The sequence below is a fragment of the Mustela nigripes genome, chromosome 4 (genome assembly GCF_022355385.1).
Source record: "Mustela nigripes isolate SB6536 chromosome 4, MUSNIG.SB6536, whole genome shotgun sequence".
NCBI lineage: Eukaryota > Metazoa > Chordata > Mammalia > Carnivora > Mustelidae > Mustela > Mustela nigripes.
The window spans coordinates 104,487,096-104,503,468 of NC_081560.1; the positions used below are offsets into that span (position 1 = coordinate 104,487,096).

The 16,373-nt window shown below is 41.0% G+C and overlaps 1 protein-coding gene across 11 annotated transcripts in view; it reads right to left on the reverse strand.

The window, feature by feature from the left end:
• The window catches only part of SUGCT (succinyl-CoA:glutarate-CoA transferase), an 840,768-nt gene that overhangs the window by 338,501 nt on the left and 485,894 nt on the right, over window positions 1-16,373 (reverse strand). For 2 of the 11 annotated variants that reach the window (XM_059397221.1, XM_059397232.1), the window contains one exon: window positions 15,956-16,059. The exons of 7 other annotated variants lie outside the window; for them this stretch is intronic. In XM_059397221.1, coding sequence (XP_059253204.1) covers window positions 15,956-16,059 — 104 coding nt within the window. Of the gene's footprint in view, window positions 1-13,260; window positions 13,418-15,955; window positions 16,060-16,373 lie in introns of those variants that run through there. 2 more of the 11 variants (XM_059397223.1, XM_059397233.1) reach the window with 2 other exon arrangements.

Consider the following 16,373-nt stretch of genomic DNA (forward strand, 5'->3'; position numbering starts at 1 on the left):
CAATCATGAATCTGGATATAAGAAACCATAACAAAACTAAATATTTAAAGCAAAAACCATAAACAAATAAACACAAAATGGTTGGATCTGTGAGAGAAGCATAAAACTCCTCTAGAAAACTTATAGGCTTACTGGCATGAAGAACCCAAAGTCCAAACTCGAGGAAATTCCAGCCACTGGAAAGAGAAGGGGGAATCCCAGAAAGGAGAGAGGCCGAAAGGGAAGTCTACAAACTCTGCCCAAACAATGATGACCCTGGATTGTCCCTGTAGCGCTGATAGTTAAGACTAAGAAGAACTGAACCAAGAATTGAAATTCAAAGGGGAAAGATTTTGTAGTTTGAGTCCTGCAAAATTTAGAGTCTGCTTAGAAAACCAGGACTCTTCAGGGGCATATACTAAAATACAGAATCTCTACAACAGATCATTCATAATGACCAGAAAACAAGCCAGATATTCTCAATATGCACTTCCTCCTTTCCAAAACACACTCAGGAAAATAAAACATTTTCAAGAGAAAAATTAAACAATGGAAATGACCAGATACTAAAATCTATATTCTGAGATGTTTCCATCCTATCTTTCTTCCTTGTCTCCTCTATTCAGGGTAGACCTGCATTGAGTTTGGACAGTTCTCCCCGCCTTTCCCAGCTCCCTCTCCATTTTTCTCTCACTGGTGTTTCCTCTACTAAAATCCTTGCTAGTTCAATCTCATCTTGGTGTCTGTTTCTCTGAGGACCCAGTTATACAACTGGTCTGGGAAATCTAAAAGTCCAAACCAATGGTCTAGCAATGGTTCTCAAACTTGCTGGTCATGTTCGCTCACAGATTGCTGGGCCACACCCAAGGGATTTTGACACTAACCCTGCACATCTAGTAAGTTTCCAGGTGATCCCAATACTGCTTGCCCGGGGCCACAATTTGAGAACCACTGGTTCATTTCCAAACATGATCGTATGGTTTCCAAGCTGTGTCCTGGGAAAATCTGATGCTTGAGGGTCAGCTATAAGAGGAAAGGTGATGCTAAGGAGGCAGGGGTCCAGAGCCTCTCCCCCACTTCAACCAAAGCAGCTCTGTTGTTATCAGCTTTATATATTGATATGCAGTGGATAAAAGAGTTCAAGTGATGAGAAATATATTTGAAAACAATGGCTTTAAACAAAACGCCACCAAGCTTTTTCCTGTAAAAGGAGGACAATGCTGGTGATGCTCTCTTTCTGGTCTGGCTGACCACCTGGACCAGAATGCCCAGTATGTACTTTGAACAGCCTTCCCCTGCAACCTTATTCTAACTTTCACATACTAGGTCTACAATAACACTCAGGTCTCTAAGAGCCTTCTGATTTCCCAAGTTCACATGTTCTCTGCTCTCAACAAACTGAAGAGTTGTTTTTTGTTTGTCTGTTTGTCTGTCTGTTACACTTTTGGTAGGCTGAAACAGCTTTCTTAGAAGTTTATAAACCATTTTGGAAAAGCACATTCCTCTGGTGAGGGCAGACCTCTTTCCCTCCATTCTCTCTTGCCTTTCTAAAAACTTCCACCCATATTTGACAGCTGCAAGGCAGAAAATGAACTAGATCGAACCACCGAAAGCTGCGAAGCTCCAGCTAACATTCAGTCTTCAAGCTAATAATGCTTGACCCTCAGAGAAACACTTCTTCCTTGTAATCCTTTTAAACACATTCCTATTTGGCCACTAGAGCTGAGCTGTTCAAAACGCTTAGCAAACTTTATAAGCCTCATCTGTTGTTGTTTGTTTTAATCTTGTGTGAATAAAGGACCCATCTTCTACTCTTCAGTACGAAGAAACAAATGCCAAATAAGAGCAACAATGACTAAGGAAAGGTTGATTTATCACAGTTCTGCAAACGGGCCTCCATTCCACAACACAAGACCACCATTACATGGAATGTACTTACTCAGGTACAGGTAATTCAGTGTGATGAACACTTAAGAGACTTTTAACTTCTCTTCCTCTTTACCATTCTATCTATGTCTACTTAAAGAATCCATAGGACTTCTGAGATTAAAAGATTTTAAAAAAGGAGTTGAAGTTTCTGTTTGATGTGAATTAGAAGTTCTGACAAAAAATTTAGTGGGAGAACTTTGAAACAAAGTCTACATTTTTTTTTTATTTTAAAGATTTAACTTATTTACAAGAGAGCGAGCGAGAGAGAGAGAGAGAGAGAGGCTGGGAAAATCAGAGGGTGAGGGACACATTTGAATCAACCAGTAATTTAAATTTTATCCCCTTTTCCATGACTCTCAGATAATTAAGAGCTATCTTCCAGGGGTCAGAATACTAAAGCTGTTCTTAGTTAAAATACATATATATAAATGGTGAGAAATTACACCAGACAAGGTATAAATAGAAATAAAGGCAATAATAGCAAAGAAAAGAAAACACTGAGGGATGTTTAGTCCCCTTTGTTCAAAAGTGTAAGATTTTCAACCTTTTGACATTGGTGGTAGTGACTTTTGAAAAAATACACACGAAGCAGATAATGCAATGAATTTTTCTCCAAATTTCCAAAATTTGTCCAACTTCCCTCCCCAAAGCCACTCTTTCATCGTATTGAAGTCTAGGCATACTCAAGAAAGTGCTAAACGAGGAAAGAATGGATGTAAGGTTAAAAAAAACCCACACTTGAGGACTTGTTCCAATGGTTTGGGTTTGGATGAATTTTAGATTAAGCCACTAAATGGACCCTGGGCAAGATGTATAGTCTCTGCAATGCAGTTTCCATAGCTATACACTGAGTATGACAACTTATCTCCTGTGATTGCCGTAAGGGTTTCATTGGGATGTCCCTAGGAGCAACTCTTATGGTTATTTGTAACAGTAAGTGCTCAATAAATGTCAGTTAACTGAAGGTAAAGGTTGATGCACCAACAATTTGAGAGACTAAACTAATAGGACCCCCTTTGAGACAATATACGTTTTGAGAAACAAAATGTGAAATAAAGGTTAAAAAGGTTTTAAATTATATAGAGGTTTGTTCTAAAAAGAATTCCACTTTCTATATTGTGGAAGTGAGGATAAAAAGAGTTAAGTGAATCAATAAATCCCTCGGTATGAGACAATGTAAAAAGCGTTTATTGTCACATACACGAATGGTTGCTAGAGCACAGCTGGAGGGAGGTGGGGGCTGGGGGTGGTTATCCGGGGAAGGTTTCACTCTGCACAGACTCATAGAGGACTTGAGTCTTGGTTATCGGGGGAGGACATCAGACAGATGAGGTGAGAGGAGGCAGAGGGAGCAGCAAGTTTACCAACCAGACAAACAGAAATTCAAGGTGTTCACATAACATGTGACTTCAGGATCACATAATTTCACAAGCTCATCATGAAAAACAAGAAAAAGGAAGCGTCATTGGTGAATAAAACTGGCCCGTGCCTAGCAGAGAATTTTAAGCGGAGAAAAATGAGAGAAGTGAGATATACTGAATAAAGCTCTCAAATCATGTGTTCAGGGGGCGCCTGGGTGGCTCAGTGGGTTAAGCCTCTGCCTTTGGCGCAGGTCATGATCTCAGTGTCCTAGGATCGAGCCCCGCTTTGGGCTCTCTGCTCAGCAGGGAGCCTGCTTCCCCCACCCCGCCCCTGCCTGCCCTCTCTGCCTACTTGTTATCTCTCTCTCTCTCTCTCTCTCTGTGTCAAATAAATAAATAAAATCTTTAAAAAAAAAAAATCATGTGTTCAAGAGGGAAGAACACAGGAGTCCCAATGGGCTGGTCCAGTCCAGCTCCACCAGCCACCACCTGAGTGATCTTGGGGAAATCTCTTCAAACCTTGAGCCTTGGTTTTCTCATCTCCAAAACCCAACCAGGCTTACCAGATCGTTAAGGTGTCTGTCATCTCTAAAGAGCCTAGGAGATAATGAATTGAAGCTCTGCTTCTATATACCTGTTCATAAAACACATCAATAAAGTATTTAGTGCTTATTTTTTAAAAACTCCCTTCACACTAAAATAACTGTCTGTACATAAATCCTATGTGTGTACATATACATATGTATATAAGTGTGTGTGTGTGTGTGTGTGTTTGTTTGTGATTACAGTTTATTACTTAGGGGAAACATAAACTGGATTAAGTCACACCTGGTTAAGGTGGAAGGGGAGGGAGAGAAGGGAAGGAAAAGGAATTTGAAATGTCTGCAGAGCTCATTAGTGCCCCAATACCAAATGATTCAAGGACATCTTTGGCTTCGGTTCAAACAGTTGTTCTGTTCTGAGTAACATGACGACAGTCGAAGAAGCCGCAGCTGGACTCTGGAAAATCTTGTCTGATTCTTCCGTTATAGAAGTAACAAATCTGCTGTATAGGTTGTGGACCACAGGACCATTTCAGAATGAATCCTGTCAAAGTCAGAGACCCAAAGGAGCTGCTCTGTGCAGTTTCTGGTTTTGTTTTGTTTTTGTTGTTGTTGTTGTTGTTGTTTTAAAAAGTGACTTGTTTTTAAGTTGCTTCAGTATGAGGAAAGGCTGAGCAAGCAATCTGGAGAGGTCACAGCTCGAGATGAAAGAAAAAGTGAACATCTGCGCTCACACCTTGTGATGGGACGCATATTTTTCTTCCTCTCATCTTCCTCAGACCTGGATTCCACAGCCAACTCTCCACACAATTCCAAGGACGGATCTCTTCATCAACATGCATCACTTCCCCACAGGCTTAAGTCCTGTTTCTTCTTCTCCCACAGAATTTCATGCCACCCCAAGTACTACCAATGACACTATTTTATTTAGAAATAAGGAGATGCATCAGGTCTGTCTCAGACACACCCTCCATTCTTCATTAATCCCAGCATCTAAAGCCAGTGGGGACGTCACACACCATCAGTTTAGCTGCTTACTCTTAAGGAAGAGTTAATACTCTAAATGTACAGTAATATGATGAGATTAAAATCATAAATTTCTTCCAGAAGTTGTTCAAGTTTCTCCCCAGATGCCTTTTTCACCCAATGCTCTTCAAACTAAGGATAATCCCCATTAAGTTAAGGCACAGATTAATTCAATAAATAATTCCCGCTACTTCCTCATGATCTTCAAGGGTTGTTCTAACACCAGAGTAACCTGCTGTCCTGGCACGGCCCTCCAGCCCACCTCTTCATGTCTCCTTCCCTGACCCCCACAAAGCTCTCCAGAATCATCTGACCACTGATGAATGGACCCCGAGCCACATGAGAGCCAGTGATGCCAAAATATTTCTAGGGATGGATTTATTTCTCTCCAAATATAGATGATAAGCCCTATGGAATTTCTTTCTTGGGGGAGGCAAAAGAAATATTTTCCTTGCTGCCAAACCAATTTTCTCCCCTCTCCCCTCACCATCCCGCATCCTGAATTTTTACAGGCAATTTTCGACACGAAAATTTGCATGCACAGTGTAAATTGTCGGGAGCTTTCCTCCTGGAAAGCCAATTTCGTATTATACACCTTCCAAAAAACTGACCACATCCTGACCAAAGCTAAGCACTGTGTAATGCTAAACAGACCTGAGCCTGCAGGAAATAAGACGCCACATTCGGGACAGATGTCAGCCCTTGTCTAGCACCCCGCCTTCCACTCATCCCTCCCTGCAATTAGCCAGGCGTGAGATCTGGAGGTAAGTGGACAGCTTCTCATTCCAAAAGCAAAGGGAAAAAGCCACTTGATGACTGTTTTGCAAATATTTTGCTGAGGTTGACCACTGTCTGAAACCATTTGATTTCTGTGTAAGTGCTTCTTACTAACCCTTTTCTCCTGAGACAGTTGAAGACCATCTTAGACATTCTTACATAATCCCAGAGAATTCTAGAATACCACACATTCACACTTTATTTTTAAGGAACCGATGCCTGACAAAAGCTTTTTGGAAGACAAAAAAGCAGCTGAGTTCTAACTCCTGATACATTTAGCAAAATCGAGGTCAGATTCAAGCCAACAGATTTTACTCATGTATGCATTCATTCAAGAAACATTTTCTGAGCATCTAATTTGCTCAGAATGCTGGGGCCCATGCTTCAGTGATAGGAAAAGAGAAGAAACAGCTTCTCCCCTCGAAGAGTTAATAGTGTAACAGCGTGTGTCTGCGCACAACAGCTCACTCCTCTGCTCAAAAGTTTAGAGTCTAGAGTTTTGAACTAGGAAAATAACAACATACATCTCCCAAGGGCAGAAATCATTAGACTGTCGTGTGTGTGAGTGCACAGTCTCATGATGCGTTTTGTAGTCAGATGAAGAAAAATGTAAGCGGAGAAATGATTTATAATTAAATATTGATCCTCATTTGGATACTTAGATTTCAACACTTTAATTTTTTAATTTCTCTTAGTCGATAGGAGGGCATCGGGTGTGCAGCTATTTAAAGAAGTAGCTAACACTTCCAGATAATTAAGACGTGGCAAGTTTAACTATGGTAAGCACAACAAAATGCAATTAATGTTCAAAGGTCTTTTATAAAGCTCTTATAGGCCAAATTACAGGCTGCAAGGACACTCGGGGGTGTTCTGATCAGTAGTCAGCTTCTACAGAAGCGAACGCTGAGGTCTAGAAGAAAGTGGCCCAGCGATGAAGGCTTATTGATTTTGCCCGGAAGAAACTGTATTTGCCTGAGATTCATGGCCCTGTCACTCCTACCTTCGACATCGTTCTAATTAGTTTGGTTATTTGATCCTTCGACCCAACAGAAAGCAAATTAGAAAGAAAGAAGATGGAGTTCCTGGCGTCAGATGCAGTCATGGCTGCAAACTCCAAGAATTAATATCAAGAAATGAAGACACTAGAGGAAAGAACTTCTGAAGCGCTACAAGATAAAAACGGCGCATGCGTCTGACGACGTACAGGAGCCCCGTGGCCTGCAAGTTGAGGGCGATCACTCCACATGTTCCGCTATCTGCCCCAGCAGTCTGTCTTTCTCATGCAATTGCTCCGTCCCTTCTCCCCCTCCTTCTCCTCGCTGAGCTCCACCCATACAGCTCTTGGGGTCTGCAAAGTTGCCAAGTTCTTTCCCACCTAGGGCTGTCTCTGCTTCGAACCCTTTCCTTCCCCGGCTTCATGGGGCCATGTTCTTTCTTCTAGATGAGGTTTATATGGCAACCATTACTGGGTGGGCACCAGGCTAATATTTGTTGAGTAAGTATCTATAATGTTAATTCTGTGTCTTTCTAAAAGAGCTCTCTCTATTCTAGCTCAAAAGAAGAGTGAAATACGCACAACTGTATGTCTACCCATGATGTTTAAAATGAGTCCGTCTTAAGAATAAAAACAGCAGAGGGGCACCTGGGTGGCTTAGTCCTTAAGCGTCTGCCAGGGTCCTCATGATCCCAGGGTCCAGGGATCAGAGTCCCGCATCAGCCTCCCTGCTCAGTGAGGAGTCTGCTTCTCCCTCTGCCTGCTGCTCTCTCTCTAACAAATAAACAGATAAAATCGTATAAATAAATAAATAGATAAATAAAAACAGTAGCAACTTCAGATAACTATAAGAATTCTTATTTTCTGAAATACAATACAATCACCACTGAGCTATTACCCCAATGCAGTCATTTCTCTTGAAACCCACATTTTCCTTACTCTACACAGGAGAGGTTTGATAACAATGTGGCTACACAGCCTTCATTTTTGTGGAAGAAAGCTATGTATCGTCAACTCTGAAGGCCATACTTCACATTTTGGTGGGAGAATAACCATCTACATTTCTGGCTATTACTTTCTCTGTTTAATTAAATGAAAGACAATATCAGCTTATTCACTTGGGTTAGGACTCGAGGTCTAATAAGATTAAAAGCATCTTAAGGCAATTATATTGTTCAGAACAGACCACAGGTCTCTCAAAGGGATCAGATGGTCTGATTGTTTTGCCTAATGTAACTTTCAACCACCCACATATTAATTCCAAGTTCATTTTTATGATCTTTTTGACATTCAGATAATTGAGATTTTTTAACAGTAAAAATTCAAGCCCACATGTTTATCTTCTCAATGATTTGTTAATCCAAAGTTGCTCAGTTCACAAGTCGAAAGAAGATTCCTCTCCACCCCAGCTGTGCCAATTCAACCTGGGACGGGAAACACGGAGTTCTGACACCCTGCTGAGCTACCAAGATTTCATGATGGAAATGAAGCTGACAGCTCTGTCAGGGCTGTGAGAAGCAGAAGCAGATCCAGCTCATTCCTGCAGAGATGTGCTGGCTCTACAGAGCCGAAGATAATCAAAGCAAATTTGGTGGGTAAAATGAGCAGATATAAGTCAAAGACACACGGGAAGAGATATTAAGCAAAAGGATGACATTCACACTCTACTGATCTGATGACTGCTGCCTTCACAAAAGGTTCAGCCACCACTGGGGCAAGGGGAAGCACCTCTCCTGAGGATTCAGCTGTTCCTTACACCCTCCCCTTTCAGCCCCCTAATCTCATCGCCCTCGTTTGGTCAGGTCATGGAGTTACAGGTCCTTGATAGGATATATGTCCTGCGATGAAACTTCTCATGAACCCAAGTCCCATTCATCCCATAAATTCAGTACCTGAATTTTTCAGAGTCATCTTGGGCCAATGTGTACATTCTCTGCCACCTTTCAAACAACCCTTCCAGGCAGATGTTATTATTTACCTCTTGCAGATGAGAAAGACGGAGACTCAAAGAGAAAATTCGCTTAGCCAAGATCAGACAGCTAACCAATAGCAGTGCTGGGATTGAAACCCACACCCTTCAGAATGATACTATTCTCTGGACTTCCACTGTTGCGGATAGAACCCCCATTCTCACTGAGGAAGTTATTGAGTGTTTACTGCTAAAGGAAGACATTTTTCTTTTATAAAATGGAATTTCAAGAAAACGTCCACAAACACATTCTATAATCTTGACGTCAATAAATACTAACATCACCTGAGACAATGTTCTGGGTTTCCCAAGAGGCCTACAAGGTCACTTTCCGGCAGCCCATGTGTGGACAAGCCACACCTCCAGTTTACACTCTGCAGAGGTGATGAGGTGATAAGCAATGCTGCCCCCCCCCCCCACCCCGGCCTAAAGGAATTTGGAAGCTCTGTCTCAGGAAAGCAGACAGCCTCTGGTAGCTGAGATGCAAATTCTATGCACAGTGGTTTTTACAGCAATCACTGAAATAAATGTTGATGTTCTGTAAGTTTTGTTCAAGAAAACTCTTTAAGGTATGGAGAGAATCCTTTACAAAACAAACTTTATTGGTTTCCAGTTTTGGAGTATGCACTTGTTTTTATCCCTTGACCTTTTATCCCAGACTTTTCAGGGGGGGAGGCACACACACGTGTGTGGCTGATAAGTAGATAAATGTTCTTGCTACTAATATGTCATCCTTACTGTGAACCGGAATGACAAATTTAAAAAGTAACAACACAAAAATCACTATTTGATTAACTTCCCAATAAATTAAATGCTTGTTTGTCCGTTATACCCTTTATCTGGTGAAATAAAAGAAATGCAGGATTTAGGTTCTTGGTCTACCACTTTCCCTCTCTTGGAGATTGTGTCATTGTTTGCAAAGTAGAGATAGCTAAGATACCTATTTCAGAAATTTACATGGAGACTCAAATAAAGTCATTCGGGTGAAGACTTTTTGTAAGGGATACCTGGGTGGCTCAGTTGGTTAAACTGCTGCCTTGGCTCAGATCATGATCCCAGGGTTCTGGGATTGAGTTCTGCATAGGGCTCCTTGCTCAGCAGGGAGCCTGCTTATCTCTCTGCCTCTGCCTGCTTGTGCTCTCTATCTCTCTGACAAATAAATAAATAAATAAATAAGATTAAAACTAAAAAGACTTTTTGTAAACGACAATGCTTAATAGGCCCTCATATTAATCAGCCAGAGTCTTACTAACTCAGAATCTATCTTTTTATACCATCATAGGAGATTCCACTTGGCAACAGTCTCTGTAGTTTCAGAAGGTCATGGTGTTGCTAGATTTGGTGTTCCTTTTGACATTATTAAATTCAGGGATATCTTTTTCCCAGGAGTTACCAAGGTCACAATTTTGGTCTGGTTGTGGAGGCTGCCCTGCTCCTCACAAGGTGGGAAGTTGACCTCGTGGGACGTTAGAATGAGGGCCAAGCAAGAAGAGATGTGGGAATGGCTTTGAAATCAAGACAGACTTAAACTTGACTGATGTCCCCTGGATCACTTCCGGAAGAGCGGACATGTTAAGATCAGCTGGAGGCCTGAGGACCAGGGAGAGGAAGCATGAAGTCCATATTTAAATGCCCAGGAGTGGGGAGGAAAACCCTCTTCATGTTGCATTAATATTTTCAGTGACTTTTCAGACAATATGCAGGCCTATAACGATTACAGTGTGGTTAGGAAATGAACAGTAATGAACAGCGTTGAATCATTTCATCTTCTAAGAAAAAAATCAAGAACAAAGTCTAATGATTATCCCTAGCAAGTAAAATATTGCAAACCACAAAATGGTTTGCCATTCTAATCCATTTCAAGCATAAACAAACACATTCTTGCATGCACCCACACCCCTACACGGAAACCATGGTCAGAAGCTGAAAGAGTTAATTTAGGCCTTGGAGAAAACCCACTTTAAGCACTGGTTCAAAAGCTCTTAAATAGCAGAAAAATCAATACACTTTTATCAGACTTCAGTGTTTATAGAAGCAATACAAAACAGGATTTTGTTAAATGTATATATTATGCCAGATCAAACTATAAGTTAAAACATCTGTGTCCGAGTTAATCTCAGATACAGCATGGAGATTATTTGAATTGTGTGTTTCCTTTTGTGACCTTTTTAGATGTGGCTTTGGGAGGGGAGAGGAGGAGGAATAATTTTCTTAAGGTTTTAGTTGCCTGCAACGGTGCCAACAGTTGAACACAACAGCAATATTTTTTTTAAGTCACCCAGATGAATAACAAAAAAATAAAGAAAACCCTTTTAGTAATTTCAAAATAGTGTTGTATAGGGAATCTTAAAAAATAAATTATAGACACATAAATATAGGTATGTGGATCTAAGACTGCTATAGGCTATCCATGACATAAAATTTTCAATTAAAACCACGTTTATGAGCAATAATCACATTCTGAAAAGGCAGACACAACTTGCTAGTGGATTATACTACTTCCCCGATGAAATGAACCTTAAAACACAAGCAAATATGATGTACTTGGTTTAACATGCACCGATATTTTTAACACAATAAAGTCTTACAGAAAATGTCTTATAGAAAGTTCTGAGTTCCTGTTTAGAGGAGACAAGAAAACAAGAATTGAAGTTGATGGAAGATTTCTTTTTTTAGATCTGTTTTTAAGGGATCAGACATCTGTAAATCAAATCCATTTTGATTGAAACAATAAATTTGAGTCAATTCTGAAATTTCATTTCAAAAGTGTAAGAGAGAAATTCATGGGACCCTCAAAGTAAATGACAAGCCTGGTCTCTGAAATATGTCAGGAACACATTAACACCATGTAAAAATAACAGCAGAGCCAAACCAAAGTCACAACGGCCAAATGTCCTGAAAACGAGGCTCTAGGAAAGGAACTTGTGGATCTAATATTAGTTGTGTCTTTGGTAAGTGACTGGGACTTCTGATTTAATTCCCTTAATAAGTATTTTTGGCTCAGTCATATTCTTCCTTCTTTGTTTAGCCAATTATGTGCTGGTGAGGAGACAAGAACTCGAGATTAAGAAGACAGAATTATAGGTGCTTCAAGTGGAGCAGTCATCCAACAATCTACAGATATTTGTTGTTTGTTGTTTGTATATTATGCCCATGCTCTGTTCTAGGTGCTAGAAACATAACCATGAACACAATAGAAAAAAATGAGCTCATGGCATTTATGTTCTAGTGGAGAGAAAGGCCACACACGCACACATACACACACACACACAGTACATATCTAGATATAAGGCCAGGTGTTGATGAGTAATATAATGAAAATGAAGCCAGGAAAGGGAACAGAGAATAAAGGAAGAGCACCATGTCAGGTAAAACCTCTGTTGAGGTGACATTTAAGCAGAGCCCTGAATAAGGAAGGGAGACCCGTGGTTGTCTGTAGAAAAGCATCCCACAAAGACAGAATAGCAAACACAGCAGTAACAGTCTAGGCCCAGAAATGTATCCACCATTACATCAGGCCTTTATTCCTTTCATCAAAACCATGTTCCCTTCAACCTTGCAGAATACACCACAGCAATATCGCAACTTAGTCATGTAAGTCATCAGTGTGTATCAAGAATTAGTTGATTCTGCCCAGTGTGACTACAAGCAGAGAGCTGGCTTTGTCAGCCTCTGGGTAACAAGAGATCTAGGGAACAAATGCTGTGTCTTAGCTTCTTAACAGTGATTGGGTAATAATAAAGAACTGGGAGAACACTATGGAATGGGGAAGTAGGAAGACAGTAACAAGGAATCCTGCCTATTTTTCAACTGCCCAAAGGCCAGTCCTGATAATGATACCTGCCCACATCCACAACGTGTCTCCAGTGCCCACCCTACTTCTGCAGGATCCAGGGCTTCCGGTCAAAGGGCACGGTTATTCAGCCCACATGATCATTCTTCCCACGGCACAGGAAGTTGGATGTGGTTCTACTTCTAAGAGAATACCTTTAGTAAATGCCTTTTATCTAGACCAGACTAATACTGGGCCCTTTGGAGGTTGGAAAATTATCTTCATTCCTAATATACTAAAAGACTTCTTAATTAATAAATGTCTTCTAGAGTGTCCAATTCAGTAGCAGAAAGGAAAACTAATTATTAAAAAGGTCTGAGTCCTTTCATCCTTGGGTACGGGAAGTTAGGACCAGCCCCTCCTATGACAGGCCATGTTAACAAGAACCACTGGCCCAGGGCTCAGTAATAATAAGCCTTTTTTAATGTTACAAAATTTTCTTCATTCTCAGATGTTAAATCAGAGTCTAAAGAAATGGATAAATCTCTAGCAAGAAAAAAAAAAAACGTAATTCCAATTAATGATATGAGGTAAGTAAACAGAATAGATTAACATTAATTCTTACATATACAACAACTTCAAGTGCATTTCTTTCCCCATCATACTTACATTAGTGTTATTTTATTTTAAAATAATTTTTGGGTGATGACAAAAGTCATACAGACTTATTGTTTGAAACTTTGCCTATTTTTAACATGTAAATTGCCTACAATTCAACAACTCAGATCTAAGAAAGATTAATATTTTGGTATGTTTCCTTCCTTTCAGTTATTTCATATATAAACATATACACACACACATATTATAGAAGAACCCTGTCTCACAGGCAAATATTCTGATTCAATAAATCTGGTTAGGCCTGGGTTTAATGAGTTTCTTTGCAAACGTGTGTGACATAGATAGATTGTCATTACCAAAATGGTGATGTTGTATGCTGGATTTTCTGAATCAATCCGATAACTCGGGGGCTCGCAAACTGTAGCCCTGTGGGTCAAATCCAGCAGCCACCTGTTTTTATAAATAAAGTTTTATTAGAATGCAACCACACCTATTGGTGTATTAACCACAGCTGCTCTTTTCTACAATGGCAGAGTTCAGTTGCAAGAGTGACTGCGACACAGACTGTTAAGTCCTGCAAAGCCTGAAGTTGGTACAGTCTGGCCAGCCCCTTACAGAGGAAGTGTGTGGACCACGCCTTCCCCCACCATCAACCTCCCAGAAGGAAAATACAATGCATGTGTCCAACTACCACTTCCTCCATATTTCTTTTGCCTTGGTTAGGTTTTTCACTGCCATAATCTGAGTTTCCAAACCAGCACGTCCATATTGAATTATTAGAGGCTTAGGGACACACTATAGTTTTTTTCGCTTTTTGCTTTATGTACCCTCAGCTGCAAAGTGGTGCCCTCAAGGTGCTGAGGGGTAAAAGAGATAGTAGGTAAAGGCAGTCTAATGGAAACAGTTCTGATTTGGGGAACAATGTAGAGAAGCTTCTCAAGTATACCTACAGTCCTAGTGACTACCCACCAGAAGCTGTCCTTTCAGATCACGCTGTAAAGTAATTGCCAGTTCCTTAATTATCAAAATGGATTCCCTAGAGGGAGTACTGCTTCCATTTAGAATGCAGATAGCCACAAGAGGTTCTTCCCCTAACAAGGAGAAAGAGCTAAATAATTTACAGACCATGACTTCTCTCTCTCTCTTTTTTTTTTTTTTTTAAGTATTTTACTTATTTATTTGACAGACAGAGATCACAAGTAGGCAGAGAGGCAGGCAGAGAGAGAGAGGAAGGGAAGCAGGCTCCCGGCCGAGCAGAGAGCCTGACGAGGGGCTCAATCCCAGGACCCTGAGACCATGACCTGAGCCGAATGCAGAGGCTTTAACCCTCTGAGCCACCCAGGCACCCCACCATGACTTCCCTTGAGCACACCCTTGAGCTTAAAGAAGCAGGGCAACCAGGGGAACCAAAGTTCAAAGCTCTCTTCCTAGAGGTGGGACACAGAAAATATTTCACCTGTGGCAGAGTTTTAACAAATTCTTCAAGTCTGACCATCAGGGAGCATGACAGGATGACTAGAAGGTGCAGGAAAGAGGTCCACACACTAGCATGCGTACCCATAGGACAGGAGGCTGGAGAGAGCCCCTTCAGTGCACGTGCAGGCAAGTGTGCTCAGCTGCTACTAGGAGACAAGCATTAATCCCACTTACTTGCCTGGACCCTCCTCTAATCATTGGAAGAAAAGCCCAAACCACTACAGGGAGGCAGAAAACGTTCAGCTATCCAAGCCAAGGCAAAGATCCATACCGCCTACACATTCCACAGGAACCTGAACTCAACATGTCCAAATTAGAACTCGTTTCCTTCCACTCAAAACCTCTGCTAAACACAATGTCCTCAGTAACTACAACCACAAACTTTGGAGTTCAGCATGACTCCTCTCTGGCCTTCATTCCTTCAGGTGAAATCATGTCTTCCTAAATCTCTCTCAGATCTAAAAAGAGGACAGCATTTTTTTAAAAGTTTTTTTTATCCATTTATTTGAGAGAGAGTGCACGCATATACGGTGGGGAGGGGCAGAGGAAGACAGAGAAGCAGACTCCCCGCTGAGCAGGTTGCCTGAGGCAGGGCTTTGATCCTGGACTCCGAGATCATGACCTGAGCCAAAGGCAGATGCTTAACCCACTGAGCCACCCAGGTGTCCCAATAGGAGAGCCTTTTAATTCCACTGTTAGGATTCACTTCCAGTGCGTCCAGCCCCTTCCCCTCTGTCTCATACAACTGATCAATATCTGTCCCTTCTTAAAATATTCCAGAATCTCTCCATATCCACACTCCTCAGCATGGTGGAAAAACACACCCCCCTACCTTTCAAATGCTTTCCCCCAACCCCAGGCCCACCCTGAACCCTCTGCTCCAGCCATCACATGGTCACCAACAACGTGCAAACTTTTACACTTCAGTGCTGTATGAATCAGGCACTCCTCCTGCAAGATCCTTTCTTGACTCTTCTATCTGGTAAGCTTGCATTTGCTTTGATGCTTAAGCATTGACTAATTTCCCTCAGCCCCTTAGCCCTAGTACGCTGCCCATTATTTGCCCCCTAAACTGTGATGCCCTGAGATGAGAGCTACCAATCCACATTTGCTATTCCCAACAGAAACCCCAGTCCCTAGCACAATGCCTGGCACATAGTAGATGTTCAATTTGTTTATTGACTAAATTTTAAGGCTGAAATGAAGACATGGACATGACATCCTCAGATGCAATAAACAACTGAAGATTAATGATCAGTGCTACCTATGGGAGGCAACCCAGCTGTCTAATTCCCAATGAAATACAAACTTCTGCTCCTGTTTAAGAGCTCTGAAGGAGATTTTGGGAAAGCGGAGCTCGATTTTCTCATGCCACTTAGAGAAGAGAAAACCTAAATAAAGTTGGTTTGTTTATTTTTTCAAATGATGGTTTTTGCCACTCCAGGCTTTGGTAAGGTAGATGGGCTTCATCAAGGCACTGCGAGAATTCTGTAGCAAGCTGCTTTTACTTACCTAGGTTGAAAGGCTGGTATCTAAGCCTTGCCCATTCATGAGTAATTTCTGAAGGGTATGTGTTCAGTGATAGCACTCCTAAATGAATCCAAACACAGGCGATGCTTTAAAGAAAGAACAATGTGGTGATAATCACCATTTAATTTCAAGTGTTGCATATTTGTTTCAACAAATTTCAAAACATTTCCCAAGGGATTTTAAAGAAAGTCACCAAGTATGTTTAACAAAACAACATATGGAATGCTAATTTTGTTGTGATGCTACACTCTAATACAGCAAGAAACAGATTTTTCATAAAATCAGCAGATTTGCAAACACTAATTAAGAAACATTGAAAACTATCAAGGTCAATTTAAAAATCCATTTGAAAACAAATATTCCTAGTCTTGTTAGTTGTAGTAATTTCCCACTAGGGATT